The 15,879-nt window shown below is 44.4% G+C and overlaps 1 protein-coding gene across 1 annotated transcript; it reads left to right on the forward strand.

Annotated features, from left to right (window-relative positions):
* The first annotated feature begins 10,160 nt into the window (after positions 1-10,160).
* LOC127308953 (uncharacterized) lies at positions 10,161-14,703 on the forward strand. Its single transcript, XM_051339886.1, has 10 exons — positions 10,161-10,500; positions 11,174-11,252; positions 11,354-11,448; positions 11,992-12,096; positions 12,199-12,278; positions 12,646-12,736; positions 12,830-12,937; positions 13,404-13,490; positions 13,973-14,041; positions 14,309-14,703. Exons 1-10 carry the CDS (start codon positions 10,294-10,296, stop codon positions 14,468-14,470), a joined length of 1,083 nt encoding a protein of 360 aa, XP_051195846.1. The 5' UTR covers positions 10,161-10,293; the 3' UTR covers positions 14,471-14,703.
* Positions 14,704-15,879: the final 1,176 nt, after the last annotated feature.

Genomic DNA, 15,879 nt, shown 5'->3' on the forward strand with positions numbered 1-15,879 from the left:
TTGGTGCATATAATATAACACACATGTTATTGCATGAGATCGCAAATTAAGTAGCACTATGCATGAAGATCGATCTTCATGCATAGTGGTGCTCTCCGAGGCGTACTCTATATATGTCTATTACATGTAGCATAGTGGTACTCTTCGAGTCAACGATATATGTAACATGTACATCTTCATTCATTGTGGTGCTCTGCGAGTGGTGGTATGACGTCCCGAAGGAAAAATCCCGCCAATTCCTCGCCTATTGCTATGAAGCGGTCATCGATTGAGAGCTTGTTCCGCTTTCTTGCCAACTATAAAAGAATAAGATACAAATGAATACATGAAACAACTATTACTGAAACTCGGCACAACTTATGATAACAAAACAAATTTGTGAAGATTGTTTTTGTACCTCTTTATTTCTCTCATTATTCGTTCTCTCGTTGACAATTCTGCGGATGAACTCGCAAACGAAGAATCCACAGAGATCGGTCCCCTGAGGTTGTTGCGGGCATTTCTTTACAAGAATATAATTCAATCAAACAATAGTCAAGTATGATAATTGAAAGGTGTGTGGACCTAGGTAGTACTACTTACTTTCGCACGCCATCGCAGCTTCGGTGGCCATTCACGGGACGTATCTTCCTTGATGAAAGTTTGCCATACGCTGCTCGACAAAAGAAAATGCATAAAAGAGTCATCAATTAGTTCAAAGCAGGAAATTAACGAAACAAACCGATAAGAATTCAAATTACCTTCTCGAGCATTAAAAAACAAGACACGTATAGATCCTTTTCTTTGGTTAGTGAGTCCAAGACTTCAACTTCTCCAATTTCCAAATTGATGACGAGAAGAATAAAGTGAAACCTACGCACGTTTCAATATGTAGTCATTAGTTAAAATTTTGACATACGGTGAGCAAAATATAATGTGTTATAAGACAAGAAGACTCACTCGAAGTTGTAAGGCCAAAGTATTAGCTTTTTGTCACGTTGTCGCTTCAAAAACCTTAGCAAAGTCTGCGGTGTATCCTTGTTATAGAGGGGATCATCTATGGTTTTGACATGCATTGTGTTCGGGTCAATGAACCCAATGTCTGTGATATCGTCCCTTTTGCATTCGAGCATCTTCGATCTGCATAATATAGCGCACAAAAGATTATAATCTGCAGACAATGAACGACTTCTCAAATTAAATAAATAAATCACTTACAGACAATAGCAACTGATGATTGATTTGTCGAGGGCCCGAGATTGTATAACCGAAAGAGTTCGGCGAAGTCAACGTTCACACAAGTACTCCCGGAAGTAGTGCTCTTCCCTAACTCGCACCATGATAGTCTCGATCCCTTCCTTTGAGGCCTTAAGGTACCACGAATGCAAGTTACGCATACATGTTGGTACCTTCCCCGAGATTCTCGACCAAATCTTTCCCTTGAACAAACTGATATGCTCGTTCAGCTAAGGCGTAATCAGTTGCGTCTTGTCGAGAACTTTGAACGGTCTTCCCGTCAAACACCTTGAGAGGGGCGACCGATTGAACGGGTTGTTGTCCGAGCTGGTAGACACCGTGTATCCCTTTTATCTCCCCGATACCCGATTTAACGGGTTTTGTCGCCTCGATCATCTTGTCATACGACCTTTCAATAGAACGCGCATAGTCGATGGCGGCGATGGTACAGTGGTCATATAGATTGTCAACGGTACGCACAACTTTCTCCCGATCTAGTGTCTTCTCGAAAGGTATCTCTCGGCACTTTCGGTGCAAAAATTTCTTCACCTCGGCCTTAACGGCCTCCGCGTTTTCCTCCGGGAGTTTTTTCCCAAGGTAACTTCTCAGAGGCGGCAGTTGTTTCTCCTTTCTAGCTTTCTTCCTAGGCGGCGCATCGTTCCGCTTAACGGACGCTGTCTTACGCGGAGGATCTCGAGATGGTGGACTCACGCTGGGGTCCCTCTCGTAGGTGTGGACTTGGCTGCTCACCAGGACTGCCACCAGGAGGAGTCGATGGCATTTGCTGCTCATGTGTAGGAGTCGGTGGCCTTTGCAAAAGGACGACGTACTTCTTCGGCCATAGGGCGAAACCGTGCTTGACATCGCCCGGTGTCCTCTCATCTTCACCTCTAGGAATATCAAGCTCCACTTTTTCAAACCCCGAAACAACTTCATCCACCCCGACACGAACACAACCAGGTGGAATGGGCATATGATGGTGCATTGCTCCATCTTCACTTGGGTACACATAGCCGACCGCCACCTTAACAGACGCGGTCCCGATTAACATATGTAGCTCGCAACTGCCTTCTCCGTGACATAATCCACGGGTAGCTTCCTCCACATCCGTCAAGATGCGAGGAACCGACACCGCTTCTTCGCTGAGATGGGGCAGCATCGGCTTGTGGATCCCGTAGAAACAGCGGCTGATCGTGTGCCCTCGATTTCTCTCAAGAGCCTCCACCCTAGATAACAACTCCGTTACAATGTCGGCGTCCTTCTTCTTCTTTCGCGAACGGCTTCTATAAGTGTCCGCTGTCCGGCCACGCTTCCTTCATGGTGAGACCTGGGCGAGCTCGTACCCGTCCAACATGTTCGTGGTTCCCTGTAGCGAGTGTCACTCGTCATTCTCTCGATCGGGAATGTACTCTCCCTTCTCGACCTTTTCAATTGCATCTACAAGCTTCGGTACAATTGCCTCAATTTTTTCCTTCCATTTTCCCTTCGCAACGATCAACCCCGTCTTTGGGTCCAACCCTGCCCCATGAGCGAACAACCTAACTTGGACCGTTCGGGCCATCCCATGTCTGTGGAGTGATTCCATGATCCATCGCTTTATTCTCAAACGCTGTCCACTTCGGAATGGCACTCTTGTAGCCACTCGACCCCAAATGATGCGGAAGTTTCTTCTTTGCAGCATTTTCGGTATTTTTCTTCGATCGGGACACAAACTTAGACGATTTCTTATACTCCTTAAATGCGGCCCGGTGATCTTTTATCTTCACTAGATTATCATCGAATACCGGATCTTCATTCTTATATTTGTCCCATAAATTTTTCTTGAAGCTCGAATTGTATGGCCATCTTCTTCCATGTCCATTCCTTGACTTTATCCTTCGGCCTTCCGTCATGTCTTCCGGTAGGCTGAACTTTGTCGATAGCGTTTCCCAAAGAAATTTTTTCATGCTGTCGTTGACATAAGTAGCACCACTCTCCGGGTTCTTCGGCTTATGCCACTCTTGAATGCTGATCGGTACATGGTCCCTAACAATAACTCCGGATTGACTTGTAAAGTTGCGGCTAAACTCATTGGGCTCCACCGGTTCACCATTAGCCTTGAATGCCGTGAGGGCTAACCTGCCCTCGCCTTTAGCACCCGCGTCGGGCCTCGTTTTGTTCTAACAGACTTGCTCGATGATCCGTAGGCTAAAAGAAAAATTATTCGTTAATAAGTGCAATACAAATAAATGAATGCATCTAGGGATGAACACAGACTAATTGATACATAGATATACACCTCGCCGGAGTTTGTGATGGACACTTCATTGTCTTTTCTAACTTGTTCAGACTCAAGTCCCTCGCCAAAATCATTCGGTAAAGTCGGCGTACTCGTTGTCATCTCCATCGTCGGGTTCCGACCACGGGCACTCTCATAGATCAATCGCTGCACCGCTTCTTCCCCTCCTCATCTCTGACGAAGGTGCCGTCCTCCATACCTCAATGTCACCGCAAAATTAAGAAAGCAATTGTATTTCATTCATCATGTAATGATCATATAACAGATTGCTAGATGGATAACAATTGAAATGAAGAAAGCAAAAAAACCCTAACCCTAACACTCGGCGCTCCTCCTCTCGCTCTTCTCTTTTTCTCGACCCTAACCCTAACACTCGGCGCTCTTCCTCTCGCTCTTCTCTCTTTTTCTCGACCCTAACCCTAACACTCGGCGCTCTTCCTCTCGCTCTTCTCTTTTTCTCGACCCTAACCCTAACACTCGCCGCTCTTCCTCTCGCTCTTCTCTTTTTCTCGACCCTAACCCTAACACTCGGCGCTCCTCCTCTCGCTCTTCTCTCTTTTTCTCGACCCTAACCCTAACACTCGGCGCTCTTCCTCTCGCTCTTCTCTCTATTGATGCATAAAAGGGAAAGCTTCAAAGTTACCCATTGAAAACTTGATTTTTTCTCCGCCTAAAATTTTAAAATATGATTAATAATCAAAATCCCTATTTGAAATTTGAACTTCATCAAAATTGGAAAGTAACTGTGTCATTGTGTCATTCTTTCTATGCAAAATTGGAAACAAAATTCGAATGCCTGGCTCTCCTTCACGGCCGGCCCGGCGCTCGCACACACCCTCACCGCCGTCGGCTGCTCTCGCACACGGCGCACACCGCGGGCGCCGCGCTCACGGCCATCTTCCAGGGCCGCCATCGGGCCGGACTTGTACCGCCTCGCCTCCAAGGCCGACGCCAAGGCCGTCGCCAAGGCCGTCGCCAAGACCGGGCCGGCTGCGGCTTGGCGACCGGCTGCCGTCGCTGGTCGTCGAGGTGAAGGGGCGGGGTGGCCTGGCCGGCGCCACCCTCCGCACGGCAGCGCGGCATTTCGTCGAACATGCCGCAGCGTGCGTGAGGGGAGGCCGGCACGAGCTCACCGCGGCAGCCGTCGCGCGTGCGCGGCTCCTCCCGGCGAGCGCGCGGCGGCTAGGGAGGCGACGTGAGGGAGGCGGGGTGAGGGAGGCAAGGCGAGGGAGGGAGAGGGAGGTCCTCACCTCGGTTGCGGCGCGGGAAAGGGTGGAGCGGCGGGCGTCGATGCGCGGCGACGACGGCGACCCGGCCTCCGCCGCGGCTTGGCGACCGGTCGCCTGCTGCGGGCTACGGCGACGGCGGCGCGCGTGGAGCTTCGGGCGATGGCGACGGCGGCGGCGCGTGGAGCTGCGGGCTACGGCGACGGCGGCGCGCGTGGGCTCTGTGTGCGCGCGTCGGTGTGTCTTGTTTTTGGCCAAGTTTGGCCACGCCTAAGTGTTATACAGAGGAGTACCCTTTGGTACCGGTTGGTACCACCAACCGGTACGAAAGACCTTTCGTACCGGTTGGTGGTACCAACCGGTACCAAAGGGTTTTTTTTTGTTTTCTTTTTTGTTTTACTGTTTTCTTTTCTTTTGTCAAGTTTCTTTTCTATTTCTTTTTTATTTTCTGTTTTTTCTTTCTTTTCTGTTTCTTTTTCTTTTCTCTTTGTGTTTCTTTTCTTTTCTTTTTATTTTTCTATTTCTTTTCTTTTGTATTTGTTTTCTATTTCTTTTTCTATTTCCGTTTGTTTTATTTTCTATTTCTTTTCTATATCCTTTTTTATATTTCTTTTATATTTCTTTTCTATTTATTTTGTTTTCTGTTTCTTCTTTCTTTTCTTTTCTTTTCTGTTTTTTTCTTTTCTTTTGTGTTTCTTTTCTTTTCTTTTTATTTTCTATTTCTTTTCTTTTCTATTTCTTTTCTATTTCTTTTCTATTTCTTTTTCTATTTCCGTTTGTTTTCTTTTCTATTTGTTTTCTATATCCTTTTTTATATTTTTTTTCTATTTTTTTTCTAATTCTTTTCTATATATTATCCATTTCTATTCTTTACTCTTGCCACGACGCCGTCCGCGCGGGAAACTTTCCCGCCACGTACGACGGAAAAAGGCGGGAAAGAAAGGGCGGGAATAAAATTTTATTACGATTGAACTCGAATTAAAAGTACATAGCTTAACTGAAAATTAAAGATAGATGGCCAAATTCTACTGTTGGAGTCATTCTTCGCTCATACTCCCGCCTAGCCTCGTAGTAGTCGCCACCGTAGTCGTCGTAGTCGCCGTCATCATCGTCGCCGCATCGGGGTCGCGGTACTCTCCGGTCGGCGGGTGAGCACGCGTGGGCCGGGACCGAGGGTAGCGCAGCGGGGGCCACGGTAGGCCATGACGCCCTGGAGAGTCCGGCCGCGCCACCACAGCCCGACGGCCGGCCTCGTTGAAGTTCGAAGGAGGCGGACCGCCCTCCTCATGCCTGGAAAGCGCCCTCTCACGCCGATTGATGAAGAAGCTTTCCCAAGTCGGGCTGTAGTCGGGATGCCACTGGGGATGTTTTCTTTTTTCTTTTACTGTTTTCTTTTCTTTTGCTGTTTCTTTTTTCTTTTACTATTTTCTTCTTTCTTTTCTGTTTCTTTTTCCTTTTATTTTGTGTTTCTTTTCTTTTCTTCTCATTTTCTATTTCTTTTCATTTTCATTTTCTATTTCTTTTCTTTTCATTTTCTATTTCTTTTCATTTTCTATTTCTTTTCTTTTCATTTTCGTTCCCCTTTCTTTTGTGTTTCTTTTCTTTTATATTTCTTTTCTATTTATTTTGTTTTCTGTTTCTTCTTTCTTTTCTTTTATGTTTTTTTTCTCCACTGGAGCTCTGCTCCCCGAAAGGATTAAAGCCATCTGTACTTAGACCAAATCTTAAGTTCCTTGCGTCATCTGAAAATGACTTGAACTCTCTGTCGATTTTTCTCCACTGCGACCCGTCAGCGGGGTGTCTCAGCATCACATCTTTCTTACGGTCCTCTTTGTGCCATCGCAACAACTTGGCATGCTCTTTGTTCTGGAACAAACGTTTCAACCGTGGTATTATAGGAGCATACCACATCACCTTCGCAGGAACCCTCTTCCTGGGGGTGGACTCACCCTCAACATCGCCGGGGTCATCTCGCCTGATCTTATACCTCAATGCACTACATACCGGGCATGCATTCAAATTCTCGTACTCCCCGCGGTAGAGGATGCAGTCATTGATGCATGCATGTATCTTTTGCACCTCTAATCCTAGAGGGCAGACAACCTTCTTTGCTTCGTACGTGCTAGAGGGCAACACGTTCTCCCCTGGAAGCATCTTCTTTATTATTTTCAGCAACTTTTCAAATCCCTTGTCAGAAGTACCATTCTCTGCCTTCCATCGCAAAGAATTCCAGCGTGGTACCCAAATTTTTCTCGACCATTTTCGCAATTTGGGTACAACAGTTTGTTGTGATCCTCTAACATTTTCTCCAACTTCAACCTCTCCTTTTCATTTCCGCAGTTCATCTTCGCATCAAGAATGGCCCGACCCAAATCGTCATCCGGGTCATCAAAAATCGGCTCATCGAAAATGAGCTCTTCTTCAGCTTCATCTTCCCCCATTCTACTACCACCGTCTTCAGTGAATAAGCTGGGATAGTTGTCACTATCCTCTTCTTCTTCGTTGTCTTCCAATATAACTCCTCTTTCTCCGTGCTTGGTCCAACAATTATAGCTGGGCATGAAACCATTCTCCAGCAGGTGGACGTGAAGGGTCTTCGAGGTAGAGTAATCCTTCATATTCTTACAGAACTACATGGACAATACATGAAACCATTCGACCGCCTGTTTGCCTCACCACGTTGAGAAAATAATGCATGCCGCAATGAACTCGGGATGGCACCGGTCACCGTACATCCATTGTCGACTCATCTGCATTTTATATGTATATCAAAAATCATTAAGTACACAACATCATGGATATATGAGTGACCAACTTAATTAATATTCAAGTTCATCACATAAAACTAAGTTATTTTTATAAAAAAGACGAGGGGCTCACCGAGGTGGTCCCGTGCCGGCTAGGGACGACGCTAGCGATCGACGGCGGTGAGGACGGGGATGATACTAATTAAAACCTACAAAACATACCATAATTTCAGCTCAAATTGCATATAAAAAAATAAAATCACTAACTTAGGCATTTCATCGAACACCTTGATTGCACTACAAAAATAGTACGAGTTAAAACTACCAAAGAACTGAGCTAAATTAGGAACGCCGGAAGGAAGGATGATATTGCTAACCCTTGGATAGATGTATGCCGTTAATCTTGTTAAAATGGTGGAGAAAAATAAAGATTATTGGAGTGTGTGAGAGGTGGAGAAAAATTTAGAGTGTGAGGAAGATGAGAAAAATGAGAGCCAGCAGGGGGCTCGGGACGATCTGGGCGATTTTGATATGGCTGGGTACCCTTTGGTACCGGTTCGTGTTACGAACCGGTACCAAAGGTCCAGCCCGGGCACCACCACGCGTTTTAATTTTGGCCGAAGACCTTTCGTACCGGTTCCTAACACGAACCGGTACGAAAGCTCCTAACGAACCGGTATTAAATCTCCTCGCCCGCCAGAGCCAATCAACCGGTATAGATGACCCCATTGGTACCGGTTCGTAAGGGAACCGGTACCAATGGCTTAGATGGATGAGAGGTTTTCTACTAGTGCCTCTTGATGCTGATGCATCGAATTTGTAAGAGAAAGGAGTTGTGTCCTAGACACACTCCAGCAAAGAAGTTGCATCGTATTTGTACTAGGACTTCTCTCAAATTCTAAGCATCTCTCACTTCCTCTCTCTAAATTAGCAAGCACGTTTCTCATACTCTCAATCTCACTTTCTCTCTAAATTAGTGCAGCAGTACGTCCCTCCCTCACCATCAGTAATCAGCGTCTCAGCGACAACTGGCAACATTACGCCTCCCAGGCTGCAGCGACGAACATCTCTCCTCCACCTCTCCCTACACAGTCGTTGCACCTCTCCCTCCCTACGCTGCCCCAGGATCTTCACGGCGACGCAGACGACTAGATCGGGGCAACCCAGCCCATCTCCCTCTTGTCATTTTCCATGTTATGTGTCCTTCCGGCGGCTCGCCGATCTGCGTTCCGGCCGCCCCGTGCTGGCTGCAGGCTGGGCACGCAGGGATGTGGAGGTCGGACCCAGGTTGAAGGAGGGCGCCGGAGCCCCACATGTACTGGATCGGGGTGTTGCAGCCTCGTGCGTGCTGGCCGGCGGAGACGCTCGTCGCCGTACAAGGGACTCAATGTACATGTATTACATAGTCCTGGGCTAATGTATGTATTTTGACCAACACGCTAAATTAGAGAGATGCCGACATGGCTATAAAAACCGGTTCAAAATCAGATTAAAGGGTTGAAGGGGGTAGTTATGAACGGTTTAGACAATTTGAGGTTGAAAGTTGAGCCAAATACTTGTTATTTTCATTAGGGTCTTTGCTTCCATAGTTTCAAAATAATACCAAATATATAAGAAAAGTATAAAATACAATAAAGTATAAAACTAAAGGCATGTAATCTTCTCATTCGTGCTAAAAAGATTCGCAGAGTCATTTCATTGCGATTAGGAAACAAAATACACAACAAAATAACACATATAAAATGTGAGTGACAAACAATGCCCTTCCATCCCTTAAACATTAAGAAACATATGCACATGTTACACCACCTTCATCTTCTAGCAGAACTCACATAGCACAACTTATGGTGAACTCTTGCACTTAGAGTGTGTTTGGGCTGTCAAGAAGACGATTACGTTCTTATTAAGTGGATCAAATTATGTTCTTGTCATAGTTGACTTGAATTTATTATAACCTTGAGAGTGGACGGAATATTAACTGTAGGAAACTCAAGAAGTTAAGAAAATTAATAGGTTGAAGCTTGGGATTGGCTCAATTGGACTTTCATGTAGGAAAATGACCGAGACCGGCTAGCAAAACTAGGAAGTTTCTCAAACCCAAAGGGCCAAACCGCGCTAAATTTTTCAATTTTCCAGCATATGGCTTTGGAACCTCTTCATATTTGTCGAAAGAACCGGTGGATAAGATTATTGAATAATCCAATGTAATGTGAGATCATAAAAACTATGCATTGCATCTCGGCAAGATTATCTTTTGAGAATATTGGCGGGAGTACACTTACGTTATACTCCTCTATGCCAAAATATAGTGCGTATTAGGATTTTTAAAAGTCAAGGCATGCAGACTTTGACCAGGTTTATACAAAATATTATTAGCATCTAGAATATCAAATTAATACCACTAGAAACATCGTAAATATATTTTTAATATGATATATATTTGATATTATATATAATTTTATCAATAAACTTCGTTAAAGCTAGTGTACTTTGGTTTTCGTAGAAACCAAAACACACTATATTATGAGAAGAAAAGGGTATAGTAGTATACTAGTAAAAAAGCATTAAACTTATTAAAAAAGAAACTGTGAATTAGTTGGATGTGGATTAAGTGTACAGTACATTGAAGCCGAAGATGTGGACGGTTAACCGCGCCGTATAAAATCGACTCGGACCGCTTTCGCCCTCCAAGCAGATAGGTCGACGCAGACACGTCACGCGCGCACGCACACACGCCAAGCTCGCTCGGTCTCTCCCTCCCGCACCACCACCACCGCGCACGGCGGCGTCCCACCACCACCACCGCCACCTCCCCCCCGCGCGCGCAATGGCCGACGGGGACGCGCGGGGCCTGGAGGAGCAGGCGGCGGCCGCGGCCGAGGCGGCGCGGGAGCTGCGGGAGGCGGCGGCGGCCCTCGCCGTGCGCCGCGCCGCCGACGAGGACGCGCTGCGGCGCCGCGCGGTCGCGCTCGACGGGGACCTAAGGCGCCTCCAGGGCTCCGTCGCCTCCCTCGAACCCGCCGCGCTCGACAAGGTCCGCCCGCGCCCCCCGTCCTCTCCACATCGGCCTGATTCGAATTCGATCTCTCCCGTTCCATCCTCCTCGCCCCGTATCGCGGCGGCCAAGCTCTCGGGCGTCGAACCCCGCCAGCTCTGATTAGCTCCCGCCCCAAAACCATGGCCGTGATTTTTCTTCTGGTTAGCTCGCGCGTGCCTAGAGATGCGGGCTGGGGGCATCTGGAATCTGCGGCTGTGCGCAGTGATCCGGCTGAATTCGTTGCCAACTTGACATACCGAAATGGCCGGAATTAGACAGTCCAACAGGGGCATGTATTTGAGACACGCGCATCGACTTGCTGGCTGCTGGCAGAGGATTCAATCTCCACACAGTTTTGCTGTGTTCCTGAATTCGGTCGGTAGCCGAGTACTAGGGGATCCTCTGAACCAGTTGCGGCGGTGTGCTCCTGGGCTAACAACAACGTTCCAGCACTTAAGCCCTACGATTCCTAACTCCTAAGCCCAGAATTGTTCATCCGAAGCTGGAGGATCGCTCCATGTGCTGGTCAAACGCGTGATCTTAGTTGCTTAAACAACAGCCCCCATCCCCAGTTCAATATACTACTCGTACACTTCTTATCCATGAGATTCCCCTTTTCTACGTTGTCCACTTCGCTGACACTGTTTGCATCTCATTGGCGTATGTGCAGGTGGAGGAGGACCTGGAGCGTGCCAAGCTAGCAATCTTGGACAGTGACGTGGCTGCGTTTCTCCCAAACAAGGGAAATGGTCTGTTACCTTTTGTTCCATTTGGCCCCCTTCTGTTTCGCCTGAAGTTTAACTGTCTCTCTATGAGTTATGGTTGGAACTTACTATGTCTAAACCTTTAGGGAAGTTCCTGAAGAAGTTCGTTGGGCCTGTGAATGTGCGGATTGCAAGGAAGGAAGATAAGCTCAAAGTGAAGGACGAGTACAACAATTACAGGGTAAATTTCAGATGTTTTCCTTTAGATATTGTATGTGCAGATTTATCTATTTTTGGGTTATTGCTGACAGAATTAATAAAACGCATCTGCTTAAACTCTTGGCCACTTCTAGTGTGATGATTGATGCAATCTAAACTTCTAATTGTTGTTCCTGGCTGTGTGGCATATATTTTGGTCTGTGATAGGCATTACAAGAAATGATATAGCCTCTTGAACTGCCACTGCTTACAAATATTTTACCTATATTGTAATTTTCAATATTAAATGCGGTGTATGTTCATGCTCACAGTCATACCAATACAATCTCTTGCCTGTTTTTCATGCTATACAGTTTGGTTAGTTAATAAAGTATATACTGTCACACATAAGGTTGTATTATTCGCCGGTAATTACGTTGCAAGGTTCTGTAACGAACCACCAGTCTATGTTTAATTCAGATGATATTTTGATACTGAAATATATTGGATGCTAGCTAGCATTAACAGTCTTCTAAATTTTAGTCCATGCCTGACAATCTTGATGGTTTAAACTTTTCTTTGGCAGGATAGGGCTGCCTATATGTTCCTGTTGTTTCCATCCATTCTCCTCCTATTGAGATGGTGGGTGTGGGATGGGTGCCTTCCAGCATTAGCAGTCCAGATGTACCAGGTATTTTGCTGAGTACTTTTAACATATTCTCATTATATTTCCTCTGCAGATTACTTCAGTGTTCGGCAAAAATGACCTGAAGACCGTGCTTCCAATTTGCAGGCTTGGTTATTATTCCTCTACACAAGTTTTGCTTTGCGGGAGAATGTGTTGCTTGTAAATGGAAGTGATATTCGTCCTTGGTAAGGTTCCAAACTTTCATTGGTTAAGGAACTGTTGACTGCAGCATTCAGGCAGTTCGTTTTTTTGTCATATCCAGTCAACTATGATGAAATTTTACCAAATGTCATTTTTCCGCACTCAAAAGATCTGGAACCAAAACATCTACTCCCTCCGTCTAAAAATAAGTGTCTAACTTTTTCTAGATACGGATGTATCTACAACCAATCTACATTCGTATCTAGACAAAACTAGACACTTAATTTTGGATGGAGGTAGTCTTTGTTTTGTTGCAGCAAAGGCCATGTTTAGTTTGTTCTCTGATTTTTGCAATATGATTTTGTTTCTCCAAAGCATGCCCGTCTAATATAATGCGCTGCTATAATTCAGGTGGATATATCACCACTATTTAGCAATGCTAATGGCTCTTGTTAGCCTTACATGGGAGATAAAGGGACAGCCTGATTGTTCAAGCAAGCAGGTATATGATCTTTTTTTCGAAGAAGTTGGTATGTTTCTTTAACATCAGTCTCAAAATTTGAAGATTGAACATATGCTCCGGCCTTTTTTGCAGAAAGGGGTACAACTTTTCTTGCGTTGGGCAATCATGCAAGGAATTGCAATGCATCTACAGAATAGGTACCAGCGTCAAAGATTACGCACCCGAATTGCTCTAGGAAAGGTGAGGCCTTTTCTTGACTCAACAAAGATGTTGATAAATGCTCTTTACTCATTTAATGTTAGAACTTTTCAACTTATGTACCAAAAACAGCTATATGTTGTAAATTATAATTTGTTATTAAATAAGAACCAGTATTAACTGCAGATGATGATGATGTAATCAAATTATCAAACTATCTACATGGAGATCTTTAGTTGGTGCGTATGAAAAGTAACTCAACTTGCTTCATATTTAACTAGGGGTTTGCGACAACACTGGTCCTAATAAATAAATATGAGTTGTGTCCTTCACTAAAATAAATCTTGTAGGACCTTCAGTCTTACGGGAGAGTCTCTTTTGTATAACTCAATGGACTGTTAAATCGATTACCCTCTGTATACCTTTGTCACCTTAACTTCTTAGCAGTAAGAATTGTATATTTTTTTGTATTATTTTAATTTATTGTATTGCCATTGTCTACTTGCAGGCTAAAAGAATGGATGTTGTCGCTGGAGAAACAGCTGGTGTGGAAGGGCAGCTATTGCTGCTATATCCTGTTCTTTTTGTATTACAGGTACGTGTCAGGCGATTGCAAAACATGTCAAACTCTTAATTGTTACTAGTAATCTTAGGATGCGCCTCCTAATTTCTCATTTCGGGTTTGAGTTCTTGTTTAGTGGCTGAAACCATGTTTATTTTTGACCCCAAAAGTAACCTCGTTTTATTTATTCAATTAAGTTTGAGTTTCTTTGTATTGGATGTCATAATATGCATATTTATAAAAAAAAAAGGGATGAAATCGAGGTCTTTGCCATGAACCAGGACCTTGGGAAACTAATTAGTAACAAGCCCATTTCTTGGTCGCTAAACTACAATTTCTCAGTGGTCATGTTGTTTGGCTTTTGATACTTTTAAGTACATGTTTCTGTACACATGTTTTTTTTCCCTTACTGTCCATTAGAGTAGGGAATACGAGCACCAAGATGGCTACTTGGCCACTGTATCCTTTCTATGTTTGTGCTAATGCAATTCATCTTGGTTACTCCGTGTTTTCAGGGTTTTGAAGCATATGTTGGAGTATTGCTTCTTCAGACGGCTTGGCACGGGCTCACCTCTGAATGGCAGGTAAGTATTAGTCAGTAGTTTTCACAGCTGGTAGTAGAAATTGGGTTTCAGTGTTTGGCTTTCCATTCAGTCCTCTACACAAAATGCCTTGCGCTATTTGAGAATAGGTTTAAAAAAACCTAAGGTAGTGATGAAGCTGTAGTTTTTTTTTTTTTTTTTTGCGAAAAAAAGCTGTAGTTCAAACTGTCTGAAATAGATGATACATCTTTGAGACGCTTGAACTGTCCTGAACCGACATTTACATCACGGTCGTTTTCCACCTTCCAGGTCGCAGTTTGCGGGATCTTGCTGGTGGTGATGGCGGTTGGTAACTTTATCAACACGGTGGAGACTCTGGTGCTAAAACTGAGGTTCAAAGCGAAGATGAAGAGGACAAAGCCCAGGCAGGACCCCGGCCAGGCCGGTCCAAACCGGCCACATCAAAACTGATCAAGCATCATATTCCAGGATGGCCACTCCATGTCTGGAGACAACAATGCTGACACCACATCTCTACTGTAAATCCTTGAAACCATTTTTTGTGTGGTCTTGATTTTTTTCTTGTTATTGGTAAAATTGGTCCTCTAACACTGAAGTCCATACTGTGTTCAGTGCACGATACGGCCGCTGTGACAATAATTGCATTTTCTTTGGATGGGAATTCACGTTGATGTATTGTATGAGCTTCTGCTTGTTGAAAACTTTTGACGGAGGTGATGATTGGTGTGAGCATGCCCAGTAGCATCAGCCGCAATGTATACCTACACTGTTTGATGCTCTCACTGGTTTGCTTTAGAAGTAACAACCTTGTGTTCTTACAAACTTCTCGTTGGCCTTTAGTTATGTTGTGCTACAAAATAAGGAGAAAATTTGCTGCGTTCATTTGTTGGTAGCTGGTCCAGGAAACTCCGTTTATTTGCGTCGGTGCCGACTCATTCACGACCGAAACTTGGCTGATGAGCCTGATTATCGGGTTGGGTCAGCCCACAATAGGAAAAGTCCTAGCCGACTGTTTAGTTAGCTGGCCTGACACCCAAGCTTGGTTGATGAGCCTGATTATCGGACTGGGTCTGCCTACAATAGGAAAAGACCTAGCGTCAAACAAAGCAGGAGATACCTGAAAAGGAGCTCCTGTTGGGCCGGCCCATGTGGTCTATTTTCCAGTTTTCTTTCTATTTTCTATTTTATCATGTTTCCTTGTCTTATAAATTTTTATTTCTTATTTCTTCAAAATATATGAACTTTCTTTTGTAATACTTAAACATTTCTTGGACTTCTAGAAAAATTATTTTGAGCTGCATGAGCAATTTTTTTTGCCTCATGTCAAAATCTCTTATGTCGACACCATTGTCATCACCACCGCCAACCCCAAGAAGATATCTAGTGTTATAGAGTAGATCAAGTTGTTATTGGCACCTCATCTTGTGGGCATGCACATAATGAAATTGGCACAAATCAGATCGCAAATATGCACATCAAAAGTTCTTGGTACGGGCCGACCTTCACAACGCACACCAGAGAATCTATCCATTTTTGTATAGTCGTGTGTTGCCTTTTATAAGGGTATATTTCCCCTATTTGTGTTTTTGGTAATTAATGATAATTCTTATGGACCAATGTTGGCACTGAGTTTATACGAAGAAATATTCCATAGTTAACGTTTGTAGTCCATGTGTTGGATTCAAGTGTGGATGCCATGAAGAAAAAGAGATGTCTTGAGTATTGGCATTAAGATCATCGATTTAAAGAGAAGAAACAAAGATGAAGTTCTTGTGTGGAACTCAATTTAGCTATGCCCTCTATTAAGCAATGTATGATCAACATATTATGATAGAATATGAGAAGATACAAGATTGACC

This window comes from Lolium perenne, chromosome 6 (genome assembly GCF_019359855.2).
Source record: "Lolium perenne isolate Kyuss_39 chromosome 6, Kyuss_2.0, whole genome shotgun sequence".
NCBI lineage: Eukaryota > Viridiplantae > Streptophyta > Magnoliopsida > Poales > Poaceae > Lolium > Lolium perenne.